The 17686-nt window shown below is 52.9% G+C and overlaps 1 protein-coding gene across 2 annotated transcripts in view; it reads right to left on the bottom strand.

Annotated features, from left to right (window-relative positions):
* MAPKAPK2 (MAPK activated protein kinase 2) overlaps positions 1-13528 on the bottom strand; it is a 52570-nt gene extending 39042 nt beyond the window's left edge. The window contains exon 1 of one of the 2 annotated variants that reach the window (XM_055581786.1): positions 13080-13528. In XM_055581786.1, the coding sequence (XP_055437761.1) occupies positions 13080-13382 (303 nt within the window). In that variant the 5' untranslated portion in view covers positions 13383-13528. Of the gene's footprint in view, positions 1-1207; positions 4119-13079 lie in introns of those variants that run through there. The other variant, XM_055581787.1, reaches the window with a different exon arrangement.
* Positions 13529-17686: the final 4158 nt, after the last annotated feature.

Below are 17686 nucleotides of genomic sequence, written 5' to 3'. Positions count from 1 at the left end.
ACCCAGGTCTCCCACTTTGCAGGCAGATTCTTAACCAGCTGAGCCAGCAGGAAAGCCCAAGAATACTGGAGTGGGAAGCCTATCAGTTCTCCAGCAGATCTTCCTGACCCAGCAATTGAAGCGGGGTCTCCTGCATTGCAGGCAGATGCTTTCCCATCTGAGCAATCAGGGAAGCCCCACGGATATCCAAGGGAGAAGACATAAACCTCACCAAAAGAAAGTTGCACTACTTTTCCAGAATTCAGTCGTCTTCATCAGGAAAATGTATCATCTGCACACTAAAAAAGACAACTGGATTCCTGCCCAAGTACAACTGCTGCTGCTTAATGACTAAGTTGAGTCCAACTCCTTGTGACCCCAGGGTGTAGTCTGCCAGGCTCCTCTGTCCATAGGATTTCCCAGGTAAGAACACTGGAATGGGTTGCCATTACCTTCTCCAGGGGATCTTCCTGACCCAGAGGTTGAACCTGCAACTTCGGCATTGGCAGGCAGATTCTTTACAAGTGAGCCACCTGGAAAGCCCCATCCAGGTGCAGCACAAAGGCCAGATTCAAACTGACCAAGGACTCCAGCTTCACATGTGTGGTCTTTCAGCTTGATTCTTGCTCCCACATTTGGGCCTCTTTCCCCACCATCTGACTGGACATACACTCTATCAAAGCGGGTGGTTATCTGAGCCAAGAAACAGGTACCACCTCAACCTTCTGGGGCACCAAGTGAACAGAGACCAAAGCTGCAGTGAGAGAGGCCAGGTGGGTATCAGCAAACACCTGTTGTATTTAAATAACTCTCAGTATGTGGAGAGGACAATGGACACGACGCTCCCTCAAGGCTCCCGCAGACCAACTTACTGTCTCCTCCTGGGAGAGGTACTTATCCCACTTCAGCGACACAGGCCCTCAGAGAAGAGGGACGCCGGCAGGGATGGACGGAGGAGGCAGGATGGGAGAAAGACCACATACTAAAAAAGCACTGTGGGGGAGGGGAGAACCATCCAGCAAAGGCTAGATCTTTTTCTGAAGTTTACTGGAAGACTGGGTTTTTTTCCCCTTCTTGCTCTATAAAAAGAAAGAAAGAAAGGGAAAAAAAAAATGTTGCAACTTCCTTTGTCACAGCACATGCTCAGGAAGAAGCGACCTAGGCCATTGCTTCACTTTCCCATCCGCACTAACGGCCCGTTCCATCCTGGGCCCGGACTTCCGCTCACCCAGCACCCGAGAGGCAGGAGGCAAGGCGGCCAGACCGAGGGCACAGAGAGCCTCCGGGCACCCCGGTCCACCTGGAGGCCCCCACAGGAAGGACGCGACTCCGCGGGGAGGGGAGGAGCCCCGTGAAGGCCCAGAGGAGGACCCGCGGCCTCGGCTGCAGCCCGGCCAGCCCGTCCTCCCGGCTCCATGGATGGCCGGTCAGCGTAATCCTAAGCGCTTCCGGTTACAGAAACAGCCCGGGAGACCGTCTGCCAACGGAAGATGGGAGCCCCAGGGGAGTCCCGCAGCCTGGCTCTCGCCCTCCTGCTGCCCAACCGTCTGTGTGCAGTGGTCCGTGGGAGGGTCACAGGTGCGAGTCCGCACCAGGCAAAAGGGACCACACCCCCGACCCCTCTGTCCTGGAGGAGCCCATCCGAGTCTCTGTTTCCTTTGAGGCTCTGATTCTACCACTTTCCCCGCAGTCTGCTACCTGAACCTCTTTATGGGTAAAACCTGGATCAAGCCACCTGGAGGCACTGCTTCTGTTGGAGAGCATCAAGAGGAAATACCTGAGAACCGGCACAGTACAGACTGCGGGGTCAGGTTATCTGCGCTCCTTTATACACAAAGGTGTCTGCTCCTCCTCTAAACTCTAAATTCCCAAAGGCAGGGCTCCCATCTGATCACTGTAGCAATTTGCACACAATAAGCATTCCATAAATATTTGATGAAGAAACAAAGAGCTGAATCAACCAAGTACTGAATCACAGTGGAGTCAGGGAAGAACTATAGGTGAGGCAGTACTGGAGGCTACCAGGAGCCAGATATGAAAGCCAGATGCACCCAGCATTAGTAGCCTCAGGGCTCTGCACTTTATTCCTTCTGCCTGCCTCTCCCCCAAATATTTCTAGGGCTCACTCAAATGTCACTTTTGCAGTGAAGCCTTCTCTGAGCCCCTATTTGGAATTTCACGACCACACACACGTTCCCAGCATTCCAGGGTCTCCTCCCCTCCTTTATTTTCTCCTTTGTACCTACAGCCATCTGACAAGCTGTATCATTTATCTGATTGTATTTTGTCTGTCTCCCCATGCTAGAATGCAAGCTCCACACAAGCAGGATTTTCTTTCTTTTTTTCTTTTTTTGATCTTTTTGGTACACTGGGGTATCCCTCGAGCCTGAAATAACACTTAGCACTTAGTAAGTGCTCAATAAATAACTGCTAGGGACTGAATGATTCTGAACATATTTCCTCTCCCGTAAAACAGGGACTTTTACTTTGCAATATTAAGGATTAACAAGAATGTAAGTGAAACACTTAATATAATGCCTGATACACAATATCTGCTTGGTAAAGACTTGCTATTAATCTGGAAACCCTTCACAGTGTTGCTAAGCTTTGGACAGTGATCTGAAGGAGACAGAAGACAGAATATTGTATGTATCACTCATTCTGCTGTTCTGATCTACCCTTAGGGAGATGGCAAGTCATCCTTGGCAGTGCTAATTTTCTCCAGTAGTAAATTGCTTTGGATCTCAGAGAGCTAGAAGGTACCCTGGGGCAAATTCCACTTAGAAGGGAAGGGGGTCCAGACTAAGTTGCTAGAAAAGAATCAACCCTCCTTGTTCTAAACCCCTCTCTTCTCACATAGCAGAGGTATTAAAGGAGTCTAAACCCAAGAGGAAGACCCAGAGTGGTCGCCCCTCCAGGCTAGTCCTGCCATCTGGGCCTCCTAATGGCCACTCAGCAGGGAAGACAGGAGGCAGGCACAGAGAGGATTCACATTTACAAACATTAGTTGAACGGCTGAATGAATAAAAATACTACAGCCCAGGAGGCATGAAAGAACACTGGCCTGCAGAAAGTGAGGGCAGAGAGGGTGGCTCCCAATCCCTGGAGCCCTGGAGCCCGGGCTGACCACCTCTTTCCCAGCAGAGGGCCGTCAGCAGCAGTGATGAAGAGCACCCTTCAGCACGGGAGAGTTACACTTGCATAGGCGGCATCCACTGTTACTCAGTAATCACATCTTCGTGAGGCAGCTGGGTGTAATGCACAAGGCCATAATACTCTGGAATTTTTTTAATGATGGTATACAGTTACTACATAGAAATAAGAGGAAACGAAAATAACGGAGATGGAGGTCTTCACGGAATTTACCATCCGACGTCTGCACTTTACAAGTAGAGAATTACATTAAAACCAGAAAGGGAAGGTAAGAGTCTCGGCGAGTGTGACAGGGAGGGATGGGAAGACCTGCTTCTGGCCTGAAAGGGGTCCCAAAGGAAGAAGCAGCGTGGGCACAGGGCGAAAGAGGCAGACCCAGACAAGAGCTGGGGCGAGGCGGGGGGCCAGGACAACCCAGGACCAACGGGAGACACGCTGGGTAAAGGAGCGGGGCTTAGAAAGCAGGGTCCCGTAAGCACACAGTAGACATACGTCACTGGGGCTAAAGCGCAACATATGTTCAGAACAAAACAGACTGAGGTCAGATCTGAGAAGGACGTGGAAGCCTCTTGAGCTCTGCAGTCAAAACAAACCCACTGTTTAAGCTGGGAAGCGATGTGATCAGAGCTGTGCTTCATTCCAATGCCAGCCCTCTAACTACACCTCAAACTCAATTTTCCTTTTAAATATCTAAAGCAAGGAAACCAAAAGTGCCCGTGAGAGCAGCAGAGCTGAGCACAGGCGAAGGGGCACTCACGGCCCCTCCTCCTCCCTGAGAGCACAGGTGACTGAGGGCCACAGCTGGGTGGGGACAGAGGCAGGATGTCCTGAGCGTCCCACTGGGGTCCAGCGGGAGGGATACGGAGCTGGGGAGTGGCAGCCAAAGGGAGGAACAAAACAATGCTTCTGTAAGCATGAGAGGTGACGCTACTCAGTCCGCTGTGGCCTCCAGCCTTCCTCAGACCTGGGTGCCTGTACGAAGCCAAGCACAGAAAAGCCGGACTGCAGCAAGCTCCAGGGCACGCGAGCTCTTCCCCCGTCCACCTGCATTCCTCGGATGCTCCGAGTTCCACACACGTGGCTTTAAGTGCCCTGGGCTCCCGGTCTTCCTCCCCACCCCAACCCCCAACTCTTTGAACTCTGCAGAAATCAGAACGGACAAGCAATCTACAGATTCTTCAATCAGAAAGACCGCCCTCACCTAAGGCTCCCAGAAGCCTGCCTTTAAAATTCTTCCTCATCTTCCTCTAAGAATTACAGAAGCCAGGCCCGGAGGCCCATGATCGGGGAGGAGAGGGAAGGCACGGCTCCCCCAAGGACAGGGACTCCTGTCAGAGTTAAAAATAAACCCTTAGCAATCTATATCCAGCTCCTCCCCTCCAGAGGCCCGTGGGCCTTGGCAGAGAAATCCCTCCCTGGGGAGCAAACCAGGCCCCAGAGGACAGCCGGGAGCAGGCGGTCACTGGAGCCGGGCTCAGGATGGGACTCCAGCTGCAGGCGGAGGATCCCCCAAGGCACCCCTTCTCCCAAATAAGCCCCCACACCAGAAAACAGACACAGAAGCCCCCTGTCTGGTGGGGTCAGCACCGACACCCTCCGAGGATTAGGAACGAGAGGATGTTGAAGCCAACGAAAGGGACCACTCTGCCCAGTGTCCATTCGGCAACCAGGAATGCCAGCTGCCTAAGCCCATGTCCTCACGCAGTTATATGGTACCAGGGGGACCAGGACCACCTGGGGTACCAGGACCCACGGCAGCAGGAGAAGAGGCCACCTCAGTGGGCCTCAAGGGACGCAGATCACCAAGATCCCTGCCCCCCCCCCACCCCCCCCAGTCAGGAGGAAGAGGAGACCCAGCTCCCAGTGACATCCTGCAGGTGGCCCAGGGGGAGGCCGGGGGGCCGTGCCTGACTCACGACAGAGGCTATTCTTGGAAGCCGAGGGGATGAGGTCACACTGTGGATGCGGTAACCCAAAGCCCCAGGCTGCTGAGCCCTGTGCAGGGGCAGGTAGCCACTCAGTCCCCCGGCAGCTGGGGTAAGGGCCTGGCAGCCACCCTGGGCTCCCCACTCAGCCCCATGCCCCCCACCCAACCCCCCCAGGCAGGACTTGGAGGAAGGTGGAGCTGGAGGCCAGCACAGAGCGCCTCACGCCCCTCCCCGGCTGACCGACCCTTCCTGGAGCCCACGGAGCCTCCAGACATGCATCTCAACACCTGGAGGCCAGCACCCGCAACTCGCTCTCAGCACAGCCGGCCGGGCCGCCCACCAAGCTCGGGCTGGAAGAAGGGGCAAATGGGGAGGGGGCGCCAGTGAGTGTGAGAAGCAGCACGGTGGTGTGGCAGGAGGCCTGGGCCGCTGTCGGGCCGACCCGTGACGGAGGGGGCAGCAGGCCAGGTTTATTTCTAGTGGCTGAGACAAGAGGGGCTGAGTGACAGTTCTGGGCCCCGGTCGGGATGCCAGGTGACAAACATCCAGTGCAGGCTGGGAGCCTCATGACAACATGAAGAATCAAAATGACAGCAAAGTGGTCAACTCGATGACCTGCCTAGGTCGGGGGTGGGGATGTTGGGGGAAGCGGGGAGGAGCCCCTCGGGAACATGAAGGTGTAGGAGCTGGTGGGGGCGCATCAAGAGGTCCCCTCCCAGGTCCCCGTACCTGGGACTAGAGAGATTTTGCTTTTGTTTCACGTTCAAAAGAACCATCTCAGAGATAAGCCACACAGAGATGTTCCCGTCATCTTCTCTGAGACAAGAAAGGCTTCTGCCTTTGGTCACCACTCCTCACCTCCCAGGAAGAGTGCTGCAAATATCCCTGAAGAGGAAGGTGCCCTTTCATATGACCCTTCTGAACAGCTCAGGTTCCGGGCGGAACACACACACAGCTTGGCTGGTCCTAGAAGGGAACATTGCTTCCGATAAAGGGTGACCTTGGGGCCACGTCCCAGCCTCTACTCCCTGCCAGATGGCACGCAAAGGTGTTTACCAGGTCAGAGAAGAGAGACCCTCGAGAACTCTACGCTGCCAGAGGCTGTGCACAACTGCAGCCCCCTTTCTGCTGAGTCTTCTCTTCCTTCAACCAAATCTCCTGGCCTGGCACCGAGGACCCTGGTCCAAAGTTTAGGGCTGAAACCACTGCGGTATCCCTGAATGGGCCGGAAGAAGAGAAGAGAAAACACCTATCACCAGGCATCTCCTCCTGTTGCCTCCTCAGTCCCGTCACATCCTCTAGCACCCAGTCCCACGGGTAAGAAGGAGTACCCAGGCGTACCTGGTATGTATCCTAACTTCCCATCAGCTCTGGGAATCAGTTCCCAATTCTAAGAACAGCCCCAAACCCATACTATCACTTCAGGTGAATTAGAAGGCGGCACCCACTTAGATGGATGCAGACATACACCAAGGCAAAGCCTGCCAACTGCAGGGCGCAGCCGACCTCAGCGGCCGCGTCTGGCCCCACAGCTTCGAACAGGAAGGAGGGTCAGATAGAGAGTTCCCGGCTCTACCCTGAGCCACACAACACTGGTTCTTCCAATTTCTAAGGAAGGAGAGGATTCACAGCCCACTGAGTTACAAAGCCCATCCTCTCCACTGAGGCTCTTGCTGGAACATGGACCAAGTCTTCACACAAGAGAAGCAATAGCTGGTCCGTGATGGTATTAATTAACTGGGTGGGAGCTGCCCTGGAAAACAGCAAGGAGCCTGTCAAAAGGGCATCCACGCTGGATGGTACTGCTGATGGTCAGACGTGGAGCAGGGCAGCCAGCTCTCCTGCCTCTTGCCTCCAGCACGGCCTGCCTACCCCACACTACTGTGCCCAGGGGCCACCAGTAGCCTGACCCTTCGACATGTACACTGAGGCCTGGGAAGCTTAACTAACCTATTCAACGTCACCCAACTAGTTAGCAGGGCACCAATACTAAATCGATGTTTCTCTCTTTCTTTTCTTTCTAATCTAGCACATAACCCATGGTAATACAGTCATCCCTAGGTATTTGTATCCATACAGATCTTAAAACAAAATATCAGTAATTCCCAAAAGACAAGAAAATGTACAAAATCTGGTTTTGGTTTCGTATCTGGTACACATCAAGATGCTCAGCGGCATGACCTTATCTCCTTACCAGCGTCCCCATTTTGAAGCCGACTGATGAAGAAAGAGCCCCAGTGACTGGTTAGTGGACACTGAGGTTGGCACTGCCAGGCCCACAGTCCCCACACTCCCTCCAGCAACCAAAACACCAAAGGAACCCAGACCCAGAGAAGGTCCCAGGGAACCGGGTCCCAAGACATGGCTCTGATGCTGACACCAGGTAAGATCTTGCATGTGTGGCTGAACCTTTCCAGCACGGCCCAGCCTCTTCCTCGGTGAGGTGGAAAAGGTCAAGAAAGAAGAGCAGGGAGTGTCGTGAGCGCTAAGCTATGAATTGTGGGTCCCTTCAAGATGGGTCCCTGAGCCTTTCATCATTACCAAGAGTAGCTGAAGCCTCTTCAGACATGAAAAACAGCTCTGTCCAGGTCACAGCAGCTACGAGAAAGGTGCAGCACAGGGGAGAGGGGAAAGAGACTCCACAGGACCCTGGAGAAGGCCTGAAGCAGAGGAGGAGCAAGCAGTCAAGTGTGAATCCTGTGCCACAGACATCAAACCACCAGGAGCGTCCTGCACCAGGGCACAGGAGGGCCACTTGGGAATCATGGAAGAACTCAGATGCTGACACCTGACCTTCCTCCGGGCACAGAATCCAAATATCCCCAGGCTCTGTGGGCGGGGAGGGGGACCTCCCTCAGGCCCAGGACATCCAGGGATTTCATTTACCTCCAGGGATTTAGTGCTCCTCCAGGCCTCTCCCAATAAAATCATCAATTGATGATGGCCAGCTCAGATTCCAAGCAACCAAAACATCTTAATCAGGAATACCAATACCTTCATCCCCTAAAAAGGAGCCCCTAAGGGCTTCCTTGGTGACTCAGTGGTAAAGAATCCACCTGCTAATACAGGAGACACGGGTTCCATCCCTGGTCTGGGAAGATCCCACATGCCGTGAAGCAACTAAGCCCGTGGGCCACAACTACTGAGTCTGTGCTCTAAAGCCCCTGCTCCACAGCAAGAGAGGCCACGATGAGAGTCCATGCAGGTTAACTAGAGAGCAGCTCTGCACCCACAACTGGAGAAGGGCCCATGCTCAGCAACAAAGAACCAGCCAAAAATAAACAAATAAGACTGTAAAAGTAAATAAAAGCCACAACCACGATACAAACTGAAAAAAAGAATCTGGTTGTATTCTAGTCCACCAGACATTAAATTGATTTTTAAAAAAGGCGGGGAGAGCCCCTTAATTCCCAGACACCCATCAATATTTGGTCCTGAGGCTGCCCTTCTCCCCACTGCTGTCAGCCACTGACCCCACGTTAGCTGATTAAGTTCAAGCTCTGTCAGAGCCCAGAACTCCTAAGTGAAAAGCAATCACGTGCTGGCCCAGCTCTGACCCTGCCTCAGTGGGCGTCAAGAGCCCTGCTGCAACAGGCAGGGCCCAAAGTAAGGCGCAGGGTCTCTGAACCCAGAAGCCAGACCTTCCCCCAAAAAACCACAGGCCCCAACCTCAGAGATTTGTAACTTTTCTTTATAACATCCTGTTAGTTTACTTCATGCTCCTCAAACACTTTAACATCCGCTTTTAACACAAAGATCCGTTAGGCTCCACGCTGAGCCCCCAGCCCCTCGTGCTCCTCACAGCACGACCCCTCCCCCCGCTCCCCCACGACCACCATCCCCTCCCGCAGGCAGATGTGTGCATCCCCCAGGGACCAAGCAACACACTGTCCTCGGCACCTTCAGTCCTCACAGATGCCCTCTTCCACGTTCCTCTACTTCCAACCGCACAACTTAACCCCTAGACCAGCAAAGCCCGGTAGAATTTTCTACTAGCTCGAAAACGTTCCTCTCCACTGTTCAATGCAGTAGCCACTAGCCACATCTAGCTACTGACACTTGACATGTGGCTAGCAGCTGGCTTTTAAATTTAACTCAGCTTAATTTAATTCATCAATTTTAACTAATTTTAATTTAATCAGCTCTGCATGGGCACTGGCTACCATAGTGGACAGTACAGCCTTAGACTATATTTGTTAATTTCATAATTCCCCCTTCTCCAAAAGAGTTTCTGGACCTCCAAATTTTTAAGGCCACTTGCAATGTCTGTATCCTCCATACAACACAACACATATGGTAGGATGCTCAGAGAACTGTTAACTACCTGTACTGATAGCGGAGATAAGAGACTGGCCAGTCAGTGAACCTTTGCTCACCTTGTGGTTCCATCCAGCAAACCCCCGTCTGGAACACTGCCCCTCACCCAGCTACACTAACTCTGCTTGCTCCCTGACAGGCACACAGCAGAGGGTGCTGCCTGCGTGCGGGGATGAGGCAGCCCTGCTCTCTCTCTGACAGTGTCCAGACCAACCTTGAGAGGTTCTGATCAGCAACCCTTGGTATCAGCAGACATCAAGGAAGCCACATGGCCGTGACGCGAGTCACCTGGGGAGGGAGCACTGAAGAAAGGGAAGGAGAAGGAACAGGACTTTGCTTCCTCTAATTCACACAATGGAAAGACAAACAGAGGTACGTTACTACATTCTATACTCTGTAAAGCAATAACATGCTTCACCGAATCAGAGTCACACAGCAGAGGGGGACAACGGGTGCTGGCTTTAATTAAATTTGTTCAGCTAATACCTAAGAGTCACCATGACACAATGAAGCAGGAAGCAGCAGGGAACAGGACCAATTAATGCACGAGTGGGTTGAGACTAAGTGTCCCTTACCAAAAAAACAGTGAATAGAATTCTCATGTTCTTGCACAAAAAAATAATAGCAAAACAAGATTTCTAGCAAACACTTCCTAAAAAGAGGAGGGGGTGGTTAAAAAAAGAAAGTTTGTTACTCCAGATCAAAACTTACTTACAGAGCTGCTGAGTTGGTTTATAAGCTGCCCCTCCAACTTTGGGGATCAGTGCTGGGAGGTGACAAATCCCTACCCAGCAACCCCTGACCCAACAGTCAAGGAGGGGCCTGCAGTGAGCGCGGTTCCTGGGGCTTGAGGGGCTCTGGAGCAGCAGCCAGTCCTGGGACCAAGCCCGCTGATGTCACAGCACTTATCAAGTGGGAAGGAGTCAGACATCCCGGGTTCTGATCCTGATTCTGCCAAGGGCATGGCTGTCTCACCTCAAGAAAGCCTTTGCTCTGCGCCTTGGTTTTCTCATCTGCAAAATGAGAGAGTCAGATGAGATGACCTCTACTGTCCTTCCAACTCTGAGTGAAGTATGAGCATGACTCAGACCTTAGCAAAAGTAGCCAGGAGAGACCATGAGGCAAGGCCATTGCACCAACCACAAAGCATTTAAATGCTGCATCTCTCAGGTGGATGGAGAGAAATAGCAGGGTGGGCTGAGGCTACTTTTAAAAGCACTGATTACATTTACTAGGACTAAGAGGTCAGCAGACCACAGACAGAGGAGCAGGCCAGCACAGCAGCTGCCACCGCTCATCAAGTCTCAGGGCTGTGAGGTAGCAGAGACCCCTCAGAGGCCCTGCAGCTCTGCCCTAAACCCCAGGAACGGCCTCACACCTGACACAGAGCAGAGGCCTCCTCCCTTTCTCTTCAGGCACCTTTCCGATGAGGCAATCCCCACCACATCTTTCTCCCTTGCTTCATAATCAAAACACTCCTGCTTTTGAAAAATCATTTCACTACTCAGCACCTACGGTTAAGTTTGTCAAGATTCAAGATCTGGAAATCTCTTTGGTGTGTCTCTGGAACAGAACTGTTTGAAGCAGGCTTCCCCCACAGCGGTAATTATGTCTTACCAGCATTTAGACGTGGAAGCACTGTTGATACTGCTGTCAGTCTCTGAATGCCTCATCCCTTCTTTCTTCCTCTATTATTAAGTTTTTATACAAAGATGTGTGGGAAATCTACAATTTAACAGTTGAGTCAACTTGTGAGATCTGGGAGCAGGCTTCCTGTCAAAACACACTCTGACTTCAATAGTCACCTGCTTCTAACCTGAGAAGGGCAAACTAGGAGTGTTATTTAAAATACTGCCGGATCTTCCCTTTCAAAATTATTTAAAGGGGGAAAAAATCCAAATCTCTCTATTAATTACAATAGAAATCTGAACTGCCACCCAAAAGCATTTTAGGGGGTAGTTTTGTGTGTCTATCAAATAGAGTAAGGAGCAGAAGTTGAGAGCTTTTGTTATGAGTCTTTATACCATATTCCAACTATCCAAGAAAATGAGCAGTCAGTGTCCCCAAACTGCTTGTGGGTGAAGGCAGATGGCATCTCAGAGGGGACAGAAAACTCTCCTGGAAAGAACATCTGTCACTTCCTCAATGGTGCAGGTTAACTGTGGTCCAACAGTGTTCACTCAACTCCACTCCCCAAGGTCAGAGCCACGGTCAAACAACCACTCTCCTTCCCTGCCCCAGTTTTGAGTATGGAAAGAACAGCCTAAGGCACAAATATTAAAATATTCAGGATACTGATGCACTCCTTCTCCAAAAGTCCAAAGCAATAGCTTGTAGTAAAACCAAAGAAATCTGACAGTACTGAGGCTAGCTGAAGTTCTCCCTGGAAAGCAAGAATTGAAAGCCGCAAGAAAACAATCTTAGACGCCTTAAAATCTGTAAATCAAACATGTTTGCCTTCTACAACCCCAAGTACCAGGGTTTTATTATATCTAATTATATATTCCAACAGTCCCACCCATGACACATATCTGAATTGTGTATGAATAGTTGAAACAAAGCTAGCCATAGGGGTTGAGGGGGAAGAGAAAATATAACACAGGAAGTATTTTTCTCCTCCTCCAATCATTAAAGACACCTCAAGGGAAACAGGCATTATGTGTCACCTTTAGAGATGTGGTTTGATCTGAAACCCCGCTTAGGGGAAAACCTTTTTAGTGACCCTAGACACTTGCTCACACTGCACTGGGGACTCATCAGGCCTCCAAGTTCATTATTTTTAACTTCGAAGTAGATATTCCCACTGAAATCCCCTTTCTCCCCACCCCAGGCTCCTTAAAAAAAATAATAAAAAGAGGTTGGCTTTTCCCAGCTCCAGGAAAACGCTCCCTCCTACTGTCCACCAATCGCCCAAGTCCAAGACTCAAGTGGCCATCTCCGATTTGTGGAATCAGCCCGGGTCCAAGCCGTGGTTTTCCAGACCTAGTTTACAATGATCAATGGAACTAAGAAAACAGCAGACACCGCGCTGGAGCCTGCTGGCCTCCCATCTGGAGCCTCGCGGGCACCGAAGGTAGGAGAGGGCCAGCTCCCGTATCAAAACAATCCCTGCCCCCGCGCCCGGAATCTCCAGCCTTGCACCTCCCCGGCCGGCGCGCGCCCCGAGGCGGCACAGCCGCACTCACGAGGCCCAGGGAAGTGAAATCACACATTCCGGCTCCCAAATAAGGAGCGAGGCTAAATAAACCTCTTGAGATCCGACTTCTCCAAACCAACCCACCAACCAGCTCAATGAGTAATGGGCCTTTTGTGCCCGCGCAAAGAAGAGAGAGGCGGGAGGAGAGGACCGGGAACCACAAGCCCCCCGAAAACCGCTTCCTGAGACAGGGAGACGAGCCCAAGTGGTCCCCGAAGCCAACCGCGGCGACTCGGCCGGAAGGCGCTCAGACCCCAAACGCCCGAGTCCTCACGAGTCCCCAGGAGTCCCCGCAGGTGACCGGAAACCCGGCCCGCGCGGCCGCGACCCTCCCGCAGCGCCCGCAGCCCCCTCAGCGCGTGGGGCTGGGAGGACGGCCGGGCAGCGGCCACTGCTCAGCCGTCCGGACGCGGGTCCCGGGAGCGCGCCGGCACCGCCACAACGAGCCGCCCCGGAGTGAGGGGGCGCCGGCCCTGGGAGCCCTCCACCCGCCCCGCGCCACCTACTTTTAGGGCGAATTTCTCCTGTGTCCTCTTGCTGAAGATCTGCAGAACTTTGCCGTTGATGCCCAGCCCCAGGACCTGCGTGGTGACCTTGTAGTCGTCGATGATGGCGTTCTTCTTGATCTGCAGGCTCGACCTGACGTGGAACTGGGGGAACTGCGGCGGCGGCTGCGCCGGGGCGGGGGGCGGCGGCGGACCGAGGCACAGCGCGGGCGGCGGGCCGGGGCACGGCGCGGGAGGCGGGCAGCACGGCGCGGCAGCCGCGGCGGCGGCGGGCGGGGGCGCGGCGCCCGCGCCGGACAGCATGGTGCCCGCGGGCGCGGGCGCGGCGGCCGGCCCCGCCTCCGGCTCCGGACGCGGGCCCCGCCGCCCCCCGCCCGGCCGCGAAGTTTGCTCCGGGGGGGAGCCGGCTTCCCCGCCCCGGCCCGGCTCCAGGCTCGGCGGGTCGCGCGGCTCCGTGGGTCCCCGCTGCGCGCCGCTGGCGCCCGCCGGCCCTGCTGCCTGCCTGCCTGCCTGCCGCCCTCCCCCCGGGGGCCGGGCGCTTGGCGGGACTCGGGGGACGGCGCGCGGGGCCCGGCCGGGGGGAAGCGGCCGCGCGACAGAGTACCCAGCCCGGGGGCCGGCGGCCGCGTCACACCCGCGTCTGCGTCCGGGGCCGGGCCTTAAAGGGGAGGGCCGAGGGGGCGGGACCGGGAGGTGGCGGGGGTGGGGCCGGGCGGTGTAGGCGTGTGGGCGGGGCTGGCCTTAAAGGGGAGGGCGCACGGCGTCCCGAGAGCCTCGGGCCGCCGGAGCTGGAGACGGGCGTGAGGACCGCCGCACCGAGAGGTCCTATTTGTCCATTAGTGAGGACCGCCGCACCGAGAAACCCTCAGTTCAGTTCAGTTCAGTTCAGTCGCGCAGTCGTGTCCGACTCTTTGCGACCCCAGGGAACGCAGCACGCCAGGCCTCCCTGTCCATCACCAACTCCCGGAGTTTATTCAAACTCATGTCCATTGAATCGGGGATGCCATCCAACCATCTCTTCCAAAACCCTAGTTGTCCATTAGTGAGGGCCGCTCAAAGGGAAAGGGGAGGTGCATGAAAGTGTCTGCATAATCAGATAGAAAATCCACTTTCTCCAATTGTCTACTTCAAGACAGCAGCCGCTGGGGGTGTCTTTTCAAGGCGAAGAGGACGGCGTTCAGACTGCCTGAATTCAGGCGGCCTTTTCCTTTGACTGGCTAGCTGGTGCACCACTCCCAGTGGCAAGAACAGGGTGTGGAGAGAATTCCCTGAGACAGTGTAACAAAAAGAGACAATGTACCTCATCTCGAGTATGGAAAAGTTAGCCCCTGAACAATAAGAAATGGGTGTTTTTGAAGAAGCCAAATTCTGGACCAGTTCAGCCTCATGTCTCTGAGGAAGACACCAAGGAAAGTGAAAGTCACTCAGTCGTGTCCAACCAACTCTTTGGGACCCGGTGGACTATACAGTCCATGAAATTCTCCAGGCCAGAAACTGGAGTGGATAGCCTTTCCCTTCTCCAGGGGATCTTCCAAACCCAGGGATCCAACCCAGGTCTCATGCATTGCAGGCGGATTCTTTACCAGCTGAGCCACCAGGGAAGCCCACCAAAGATCTGCTACTGCTGCTGCTAAGTCGCTTCAGTCGTGTCCGACTCTGTGCGACCCCATAGAAGGCAGCCCACCAGGCTCCCCCGTCCCTGGGATTTTCCAGGCAAGAACATTGGAGTGGGTTGCCATTTCCTTCTCCAATGCATGAAAGTGAAAAGTGAAAGTGAAGTCGCTCAGTCGTGTCTGACCCTCAGTGACCCCATGGACTGCAGCCTTGCAGGCTCCTCCATCCATGGGATTTTCCAGGCAAGAATACTGGAGTGGGATGCCATTGCCTTCTCCGCACCAAAGATCTAGCTGGACCTAAATGTAGTCCAGATCAGGGGAGGAGGTTGGAGAGGCCCTAAATATATGCTGCTAAAGGGCCTCTCTATATATTCTGATGGAGGTTTAGGGATGATCATGAAATATATCCCTGCTGACCTCCTCCCCACTCTGACTGGTAAAACAGTTCAGAAATAAAATAAAGGAATCACACAGGTGAAGACAAAACCTCAGCTTAATAACTGAGAAGGCTGAATTAGAGAGTATGACTTGACCTATGGCCACATGTGGTGCCTCACACGTTACCCCAATATTCTGGAGTCCCCTTGTCCAGGGAGACCCTGCTCAGAAAGAAGCAGAGGAGGGAACATCCTAAGGACAGGTGCCCTGGGGCCTGAGCCCAAGCAGGGAAGGAGTGAAGGGTAGCGGAGAAAGGAGCACAGTCCCTTCCAGGACTCACTCCAGGGCCAAGGAGAAATACAGCTCCCCTAACACTGGTACTCGCTCTTTCTCGGCAGTTAATTTAGTGAACATCTTGACTTTGGGCAAGATGCCATGCTCAGACCTGCAGTGGCGGATGGTGTTGATCTGTGGGAAAGAAGACAGGTACAAGCATCAAGAAGAGTGGCACTGACACAAGTCCTGGAGGGGAAGACAGAGGGATCCTCCTCTGTCTCTGAGACTGGGAGCTTCCTCTCGTGCTGGAGGGCAGACAGGTTAGACAGTTCCCCGTTCCTCTAACTCCTCAAAGACAGCCACAGAGATTGGAAGACACCCCACCCATTGTGCAGTACTGTTCTCACCTCCCTGGGGCACACAAGGAAGATGCCCGCGGACGGAGAGAAGGATGCAGGGGTGCAGAGGCAGAAACACCAGCTCTTCGGTCTCATCTCACCTGGGCTGGGGCTGCGCAGGGCTGGGAGTTGGTCTTTCTCCCTCTGCAGAGTCACTGGGGCCTTCCTACTACCTGGCATTGAGTTTTCACCTGCTTTTCTCCACAAGGTTAGAAAGAGCATAAGCTCTTTTTGCTCTTTCAGAGACAGAGGCTCAGTGGAAAGAGAACAGAATTTAGAGGCAAATGACCTGAATTCAAGTCTCTCTTCTTTGTATCTGAAAAAAGAGAGAGAGAGAAATAATACATTCAAATATCAAGGTTGAGTGAGAATTAAATGAGATAGTGTTCATGAAAACTCCCCATAAACTAGAAATGATCGTGAAATAGTGAATCTTATCACGGCTGAAGCTCTGATGGCTTGCTCTTCTGCTCTGTGCCCACTACCTGGGGATCTGTCCCTGATACCAGAGCTGCCTTCCTGTCTAGCCGGGACTCTGGCGAGATACTGCAGCCCAGTGACCTAGGAATAACTAGACAACTGAAACCCCAGCTGGGGCTTCCTCCTGGAATTACAAGGACCAGTTAGGCCTAAGGGGGCACACAAGGACTCCGTGCATAGAAATTACATAAAGTGCACAGAAAGCACCCAGAAAACACAGACATATATGAACTCAAACACGTAAGTGCAATGTGCCTGGCATGTAGTGGAAACAGAATAAATGTCTAATGGATGGATAGTAACTGGGGAGAGAGATGGGCTAAGGGAAGAACCTTAGATGGGCAAGAGATGCAGGGCCTTAAGTCCCAGTCCAGCCCTAACCAGCTGTGTCATCTCAGGCGGGTCCAGTGCCTCTCAGTCCCGTCTTTCTCATCTGTCAAACAGTGATGATAAGATCTGTCCTGCCTCCCTTTAGAACTACTGGAAGAATAAAATAGTTTTTCCTAGGACATAGAAACCCAGAGTTCAACCATCTGTAATGAACTACTTAAACAATTTTTATGGCTATGTAGAAGCACTTCAAAATCTAAAAGTCTATGCAAATAGAAAGTACTACTTTTGTTGCCATGCAAACACATGTGCCATGCAATACTATATACAAAAGACCATTTAAAGACCTCAGGTACAAAGAATTGGGTTAACGATAATCCTTGATTCATGGCTACTGCTGCAGCTGCTAAGTCACTTCAGTCGTGTCCGACTCTGTGCGACCCCACAGACAGAAGCCCACCAGGCTCCCCCGTCCCTGGGATTCTCCAGGCAAGAACACTGGAGTGGGTTGCCATTTCCTTCTCCAATGCATGAAAGTGAAAAGTGAAAGGGAAGTCACTCAGTCGTGTCCGACTCTTAGCAACCCCATGGACTGCAGCCCACCAGGCTCCTCCGTCCATGGGATTTTCCAGGCAAGAGTACTGGAGTGGGGTGCCATTGCCTTCTCCGTGATTCATGGCACATCCTCATCATTGAATCATTGCTCCTTGAATCTCTGCTTTTATTATTTAACTAGTTATTAGTTTTTTGTCTTTTTGGTTTTGGGGAGGATTTTGGGGCCTCGTTTTGTGGCTTACAGGTCCTTAGTTCCTTGATCAGAAATTGAATCCAGGCCATGGTGGTGAAAGTGTCAAATCCTAACCACTAGATCACCAGGGAATTCCCTAGTTATTTTTAATAATGCAGTCTGCACCTGTGAATCCACTACCCGAAGTGAAAACTAGGACTTTGACAAAAAGCATGCATCTAACTAGGTGGTTGCTCTATTCACCCCCAACCCAACTCTGTTTTCTCTGGCCAGGATAACCATTATCTTGAATCCAATGTTCGTCATTCTTTGGCTTTCCATTTATGTAGTTTTGTTTCATCCATTCAGCTCAGTCGGTCTGACTCTTTGCTACCCTATGGA

This window comes from Bubalus kerabau, chromosome 5 (genome assembly GCF_029407905.1).
Source record: "Bubalus kerabau isolate K-KA32 ecotype Philippines breed swamp buffalo chromosome 5, PCC_UOA_SB_1v2, whole genome shotgun sequence".
Classification (NCBI taxonomy): domain Eukaryota; kingdom Metazoa; phylum Chordata; class Mammalia; order Artiodactyla; family Bovidae; genus Bubalus; species Bubalus kerabau.
This window is presented reverse-complemented; position numbering and strand designations above follow the sequence as displayed.